Here is an 8,091-nt window from a genome sequence, read left to right as displayed (position 1 = left end):
GTTTGAGACAGTGAGGTTCTGTGAGACTGCCAAGCATATAGGTGTACTGTAAGGAGCCAGGGAGAGAAATGAGATTAAAATCCAAATTTTTATCTTTCTTCATATATGCCCAAGGGTGGTCTTTTTCTGGCTTGTTTTTCCTTCCCCCAAACAAACAGAAATGTGTAAGGTTCATTTCAAAATGTATTTCAGGATTCAAATAGGCTTTAACGTAAGTCTCTAAATTTGAAAGAAGTATCCCTTCTCACGCTACTGGTTAACATGACTTAATTGTTTTTCTTTATTGTTTGACATGGTGAAGAAGCATGCAGGCATGACAATCTGTCTTCTTTTCCAAGGTGTCTATTCCCAGAACTCTCATGGATTTGTGTTATTCTGATTTCTATTTCTTTCTTTGTCACAAAGACAGCAGCAGCATTTGCACATAATTCTTGAGAATGAGTAGAAGTCACTGGCCATGCACACAGAACCCAGGTTCCCATGACACCGCAAAGTGAGTGGGCACAAGCAAGAGACAGGGTGTGCTAGAGAGGTCAAACAGACAAGGCCTTGTTTCTTGTTCCTCAAGAGCATGAGGCCCCCACAGTGTAGCTGGAGTCAACTAACGTCCAGGTAGTTTTAAAGCCCAGTTTTTGATTGGAGACACGTTGAAGGTTTGAAGAGAAGCATGTGTCTATGTGACAATCACTGGAGAAACAGTGTTGTATTTGTCTAATTAATATGAGCAAATAGTAATATCAAAAGTAGATTAGGATATGACAGTTAAAATATTTTGAGCTGGATAGTTCCAAGTAAAATGATATTACCTAGACCCAGTTTCTCTAGGAGGCTTTTTGCTTTGATATTTATAGTTTCTTTTAGAGTACACTTTGTAGCTCCACCTGCTTTCTAAGATTCCCATTGAGTACTAAGAGTGTCGTTAATGGCTGCATTTGCCTCACAATGGTCTTTGTCCTTCACTCTAATTTGGAAGTGGGGGTTAATTAATACTGCTGGTGTCTAAGTATGGATAGAAATTGTTAGAACAGCCCATTTAAAAACTTTATTTGCACTAATATCCTATGGGATAAGACTGATGCCATTACTGCCAGATTTTGTAAGCAAAAATGTGTAATCCAAACTTCTTATTGTTGACCAAAACCAAACCAAACCAAACCAAATCTCAAATCAAACCAAAAAACAAAATCTCGTCACTGTCACTGACGATACTTAATCTTCCAATGCAGTGATTTTAGATTGGAGAGAGAAACAAACAGTTTCATCACCTTTTCCAGAGGTGTCGATTCTTTTGCTTCAGCATGTTCGGGCTTCTCATTTCTCTGTGCTCTCCTCAGATGAGCTTCTGCTCTGGAGCTGTCTTCCAAGGAAGAATTTCCAAGGAATCAGTCTACCTCGTGGTGGGTAGAAAGGCCAGAAATAGAAGCGACGGTTGTTTGGAAGGAAGAAAGGCGTGTTGGGGAACCTTGGGTAGAAGTTGGGCCCCCTCGGTGGAAAATAAAATGTGGGTGTCCTTGTGATGGGCTGGGCCCTTGTTACCAGATTCCTTGTGGTGGGCAGAGGCGTGAGTGTGAAGATTTGGCAGTCTGTAGGGTTCATGTTATTTTGTGAGCCTCCAGGAGGGGTGACTACATCTTGTCCTGTGGAAATGAAAATGTAGGTCAGGATATGGGCCTAGCAGAAGAAGCAAAAGTTAGTTAAATCCCTCAGGGTGAGGCTTGGAGAGAGATAAGAATCAAACAGAGACATTTCAAAGCATGTCTGAACCACAGTGGTCGAAGAAGATGACACATGGACACAGCTAATGATCCACATTTCTGTCTGGAGAACTGATCCAAAAGAAATAAATACGTATTTATCAAAAATACTAGTTCAAGCATGGTCACAGTAGCCTAAACAATCCAAATGCCCATCAATAGGAGAATAGCTAAATAAACCATGTTATCCATACAGTGAAACAGCTAAATAAACCATGTTCATATAGTGAAACAGTCCCTGGGAGTGAAAATCTAAAACAGCCAATACCTAGACACCCAGATGAATCCATGCTACAATAAACAAAGGAAATTAGATACAAAAAGGATACATTGTTAGAATCCAGTTCATGAATAAGCAAAATGAAGCTAAGATTAAAAAATAAGTCAGAACGAGGGTCAGGACAAATGTGATTTCATGGAGGAATTAACCAAGAAACTCTTTAGCAATGTTCTACACCTTGATCTCAGTACTCATTAAGTAGATTTGGATATATGTAACATACATACACATATGAATACTGGTATAAAATGTGGTGAAGCTAAGATTGAAGTTTGTTTTTTTTTAAAAATATGATTTGACTCACTGAAATAGAACAGTATTTATTACTAAGAAAATAAAAAATAAAGAAAACAATACTAAAGACCAGTGCACACATCTAGGGTTTGAGAAGAAATTTGGATGTAGCCAAGTGTCAGTTCTTCTTGTGCCTGAATTACCCAACTGAGTTGGTCTTGCAAAAGCAAGTTCTGCTGTGCAGCGTTCTTCAGCTTAGAACATATCAATCTAGACAGAAGACTGGTCAGATGTCCAGTGGAAAGAATGGTGCAGAATTCCTGTGTAGAACAGTGGAAATGTGAACATCCTCCAGGAAGCTGAATGTTCTGGTAAATTAAAAACCCAAACCCAAATCAGACCAAACCAAACCAAACAAACAAACAAAAACCCAGGTCTTCCTCTTCCTGGAGAGTTGGTTTGAATTTCTTGGCTACATTGGATATGATTGTCTAGCTGCCAGAGACCCAAGTTCCATTTTAAGTCCATGACTCTTAGAAATGTCAGCTTTGAACACCTGGCTGTGGCTGATGGGGCTGTTGATAGACACTCAACACAGTCACTGGCTAGCCGCTGAGGAATTAGATTCTCACTTGATAATTATTATGAGGACACAATGGCAGATGTTAGTAGGAGAGGTGGCTGATGTGTGACTTTTTGGCCAGTTGAATTTTGATGGATAGGTCAGTCTCCATGTAATGGTATGGGAAGCAGCCCTCCTTCCCCTCCTCATCTGTCAGATGATATGTGTATGCATGTTCACTTATATGTGTGCATGATTATGTATATACGCGTGTGGGGACCAGAGATTGATGTCGGGCATCTCTATAACTTGGCCTCTACTTAATTTATTGAGGCAAGATCTCTCACTGAACCCAACACTCTCTGATTCAGCTAGTATAATTAGCCAGGTTGCCCTGGTCAGTGGCTGCTGGAAAGGAGGTCATTGTCTTCAGTGATGGAGCCACCTATGCCCTAGTGGAGACCTTCACAGTCACGTCCACTTGGGTAGCCTTGGTTAAATCTGGTAAAACAAGCACAAAGCAAAAACAAACCAAGACGTAAATGTGGGATGGAGATTTGTGGGAGCAGCTGGGAGGGGTTGATAGTTGATAGTTGATAGTGGGGGATGGTAAGGGAAGGTAGAGGGATGGGTGCAGTCAGACCTGTATACAGTTGTATACAATGTCACACTTGTAAGTTAACCATTTTATGAGGTCAGTAATCTGTCCCACACTTATCCAGGCTACTGAATATTGAAACAATATGACTGAAATTAGGTCAAGAAACATCAAATTATAGAAGATGACTAAATCCCACAGCACTCATTCTTTCTGATAAATTCCTAACTTTTGTAACATGGAAACTTCATATACCCAGCATATAGCCACTAGGAAAGAAGTTAACCTTGCTGAGAAGTCCTGTCTGACAGCTGGCCATCCGGTCAGGCTCAGCAAGGTCTTGAGTTCTGCCATCCTGTGAACTATCCCGATTTATAAACATGCCAACCACTACCTGCCGCCTAGGTTCATCTTGTTTCTTGATGCCTGAGGTTGTTCTCTAAATCCCATGGTGGGTGGTACTAGAGCATGCAGCATATTTTTCTGCCAGGCTGAGGTATTTAGCTTAGTACTCTCTTCTAGGAATCTGCAGCAGCTGGCCTCTATCACCCACTCAGGACAGTCAACAAGACCATGTAAATATGTTTTGATATTTTCTCAGCAAGCTAAACACATGGCGATTCTATTGGGTTACTACTTAGAAACCCAAGTGTTCTAAAATGTAGCTGGAGTCATGGCTCAGTGGTTAAGAGCACTGACTGTTCTTCCAGAAGTCCTGAGTTCAATTCTCAGCAACCACATGGTGGCTCACAATCATCTGCAATGGGGTCTGATGCCCTCTTCTGGTGTGTCTAAAGAGAGCAATGGTGAACACATAAAATAAATCAATAAATCTTAAAAAAAAAAAAAAAGGTGATATCCCCTCTACCCCAAAATGCTACTTTGTCAAAGGTCCTTAATATTTCTGTGCTTAAATTTTGGTTCCCAATGCCTAGAGTTCCATTCCCTACCTCTTGCCCTGGATCTCTCGTGTAGTCCCCAAGTCAGACCTCCTTAGGGAGATCTTCCCTCCCTGGAGGCTGAATGATGGCCACCTGCAAGAACTTCCATAGCAGCCTCAGCCCACCAGCATCGTACTTATGAGTCATGCTGTTCCCATCTTATAGACTTAGGGCCTGTGGAAGAATTAGTGGAGAGAAAGCTCCATTTCTGTAATTGTGAAAGTTTTTATGTTCCTACCTATTAAGGACAGTGTGAAAATTAATGTGTATTTCCCATACATTACACACTGACACATGAGCAAAGGCACTGTACATCAAAGCTAAGTGTCCTGAAAACTTAAGAAGAACAAAGTAGTTTACATATTTAAATGTTGATTAAAAGACACCTGGAGAGATAGGGCAGTGCCATGTTCCTGAGGCAGGATCCCTGAGTTCTGCTTCTGATACTGTGACTATGGGCAGATCACCTCACCCCTGAGATTTTTTTCCTTATTTGTAAGATGTAAGAATAATATGGCCCATCCAATGGGTTTGTGAAATTATCCAAAATAAGATACTAATGGTTCTGGAAGTTTCCCTTTGCACAGTACACATTTAGTAAGTTAGCTATTGTTATTGTTAACTGTTAAGGGTGTGAGTGTCATAGAAGGATTTTTAGCAGCACAAGCATCATTTCTTAGGTTTATCTGTTTATATTTTATATATAATCTGAGCATCAAGGTAAGGATAGGACTAAAGAACATCATTACTATAAGTCTAGGAACTCTATGAAGATGAGGGATTATCTTCATAATTGTTGGCCATTGCTGATGTCCTCAGCACCTGGACCACTCCCTGGATGGCAGTGTTATCCTTGAATACTTGGTGTATCACTAAATGACTAGACAGACGCTGTCTGTTCTTCTCTGTGTTTTTGTGGTACTCAGCGAGAATTTAATTTCTGCCTTAGAATATTTTAAATAATAATTTATATTTAAAATTATAGTATTGTATAATATAGGCCAAAATATTGTTTGAAGTTTGGATATCAATTTTAAATGGGCTTATTATAGTCTAGACGTGAAATTTGTAACATACCCCAAAACCAGCTCCTTTCTTTAAAAAAAGAGGTAATGATGAGAAGATCTTTTTATAATTACCTGTACTCTGTGGTTATCTGGGCAGTCAAGAGCTGTTTTGTAGAGAACTGTAGTGATTTTTACAGCAGTGAGCCTGGGTCTATGCACACCATTCTTCCTTACAGAGCACCTGGAGTCTTAGAATTCCCACGCCCATTCAGACTTTAACCACAAAGAAATACCAATGCTGTGGTCAACTGACTCATAATAACTGTAACTTAATTCATTTTGTGGATACTGAGAATGATTGTCTATTTTTGTCAAATCCATCACTTCAAAGATAAAGAATTTAGAGCCCAGAAAATGCGCTATAGCCCCCTTTCAGGATGCTATATGTTGGTTCAACACTGTGTACACCCCATGTCAGGTGCTGAATGAAATGCTGTGATGACAAAGACACAGTGCTCATCTTCAAGGATTAGAAAGAGACTACAGACAGACAGATCTGCAATACAGAGAGGAATGGAGCACACCCTGGAGGTGAGGTACAGACTGCTGTGACAACCTGAAGATGTCAGAGAAAAACAATCTATTTTAGAGTAATGTGTCTCCAGAAAGACTTGTTAATGTGATATTTCAGTAGCATTTTAATGATGTTACTTGAAGCAGATTTGCAGAGAGCAGATCTGAGCGGGGAAAGGAGCAGCTGCTGCCATGGAGGGGAAAGGGCATAGGGCCGAATGTGACCCTGTTGGGCAGTCAGTCCAGGATAAGTAGAAGTGATGACCTAGAACCTGTGCTGCCAAGCTCAGAGACCAAATCTCACATTTCAAATGACATTTTTACTTGTTTGTTTTGGGGAAATTGTGTCACTATGTAACCCTGGCTGTCCATCCTGGAACTTGCTATGTAGACTAGGCTGGCCTTGAACTCACAGATATCTTTCTGCTTCTGCTTTTCAGTGCTAGAATCAAAGGCACGTACCACCATGTCCAGCCCTCAAAGGATATTTTTAGGTATAAATAATTGAAATCTCTAATCTTATTATAACTTATTTAGCTATTTTCAAAGCCTTGAGAGAACAAAACAAGAGACATCAACAAAATTTGCTCTGTGACTACATGCACCCCATAAACTGGAAAGAAGGTGGCCTCTTTTTCAGCAGATATCCATAACCTTGTCTTGGGCATTGAGGAGCTGCTGCCCTGTCCTGTGATAGCTGGAGTCTGTGCAGAGGCTGGGTTAGGGGAATCTCTGGGTATCTATGACAAGTTCTGATGCTTCTCCCTGCCTTCAGTCTGTCTCAAACATTGTGTGAGGATGTCAGGGAAAATGTTGGAGGATGAATGGAGTCTCACTGAACCCCTTGAAAAGCTTCCCTAGGTCAGGGCATGTAAGTTCGTAAGAGGCTCTATCAGACGCTGGATCCCTCCTCACTGAACAGCATCTAGTTTTGCAATTAAGGTCAATTATGAAAACAAATACTAGATGCAGGGCCCCCAGGTTCTCCTTCTTTTTCCTTTTCTCCTATCTTCCATATCTTTCCTTGGGTAGGGACTTGAAATCCAATGTCAAGGCTCAGAGCATCTGCAGGTTCAATTTGGGGTGGGGGGAGAGAGAATAGAAGCAAGGGAGAAATTAGCTTCAGGAAATCTGCTCACCTTGTAGGGTCAAGACCCAGCTTATCAGGTATGATTCATTAAAGCAATAAACAGAGACTCAGCATGAACAGCTGGCTGCCAGGGAATGTAAGGAAGCAGACAGTGCTGTAATTCCAGGTTAACCCTGTTAGCTCGACAACTGTGGTAAAAGCAATAGCATTGGTGTAGTGCTTTTAATGTGAGGCTTTTGCATATAGCTCAGTGGTCCCCTCCAGCCCCACAACAATGCATAATCATATGTAATGCTCAAGTACAACTTAAAATCACAGAAGTAACACTAAGACTTGGATCCAGGTCTTCAGATGAGCAAACCCAGCCTTTCATTTTATTCATATAGGTTGATGGTAGCAAATACAAACATTTCCAATGTATGGAAATCTGTAACCATGGGAGCCACATCTGTTTTCCCATATGGTATTGATTATATAACCCACACATAGTAAGTAAAAACTCAGACTCTTACCTTCTGCTGTAGTTACCACCAACCAGACGACCAGTAACCAGAAGTGGAAACCAGGAGCCATGGCTTCTGCCCTGAGCACTCACTGCTCTGGAGCCAAGGCTGCTTTAAAGGAGAGTTGAGTGAGTTGGCAGCAGCCTGAGTCAGGCAATTTTCATTTGCATAGTGGACCACAACCACCTGGACCTGTGGTAGGAGAGTAAGAAACTCTCAAGGAAATACCAGACAGTCTTCGTCAACCTGAAGCTTCAGGTAAACGTCATGCACCTCTCTCTTCATTCTGGACTAACTGAAGCCACCTTACCTTCACTGTCCTGTCAGTTCTAAACACTCCTCACCCCACTGCCTTCTCTTCACTTGTAACCGTGGCTCTCCAGCTGCAAGGGAAGGGATTTTGGTTTCTTTTCTACTGCTATGACAAAATACTGTACTTGGTCAGGCAAAGTACTGCCTGACCAAGGCAGCTTATAGAACAGTGGTTCTCATCCTTCCTAATGCTGCGACCCTTTGATACAGTTCCTCATGTTGTGTGACTCCCCCATC

The 8,091-nt window shown here is 41.3% G+C and overlaps 1 protein-coding gene across 1 annotated transcript; it reads right to left on the bottom strand.

Annotated features, from left to right (window-relative positions):
* Positions 1 to 1,311: 1,311 nt before the first annotated feature.
* Positions 1,312 to 7,612, bottom strand: Odaph (odontogenesis associated phosphoprotein). Its single transcript, XM_034508241.1, has 2 exons — positions 7,552 to 7,612; positions 1,312 to 1,637 (listed from the first exon to the last, which is right to left on the bottom strand). The coding sequence occupies exons 1-2, from the start codon at positions 7,610 to 7,612 to the stop codon at positions 1,312 to 1,314; spliced, it is 387 nt and encodes a 128-aa protein (XP_034364132.1).
* Positions 7,613 to 8,091: the final 479 nt, after the last annotated feature.

Source organism: Arvicanthis niloticus, chromosome 7 (assembly GCF_011762505.2).
Source record: "Arvicanthis niloticus isolate mArvNil1 chromosome 7, mArvNil1.pat.X, whole genome shotgun sequence".
Lineage (NCBI taxonomy): Eukaryota > Metazoa > Chordata > Mammalia > Rodentia > Muridae > Arvicanthis > Arvicanthis niloticus.
Note: the sequence above shows the minus strand (reverse complement) of the source record. Positions and strands in the feature narration are given on the sequence as shown.

What these genes read in the sequence shown, in the direction of transcription:
- Odaph (XM_034508241.1), bottom strand. Translation starts at nt 7,612, where the DNA reads ATGGCTCCTGGTTTCCACTTCTGGTTACTGGTCGTCTGGTTGGTGGTA. An exon ending in GGTGGTAACTACAGCAGAAG is followed by an intron (nt 1,638 to 7,551) that starts GTAAGAGTCTGA and finishes TCATTTCCACAG; the next exon opens with GACAAGATGTAGTCACCCCT.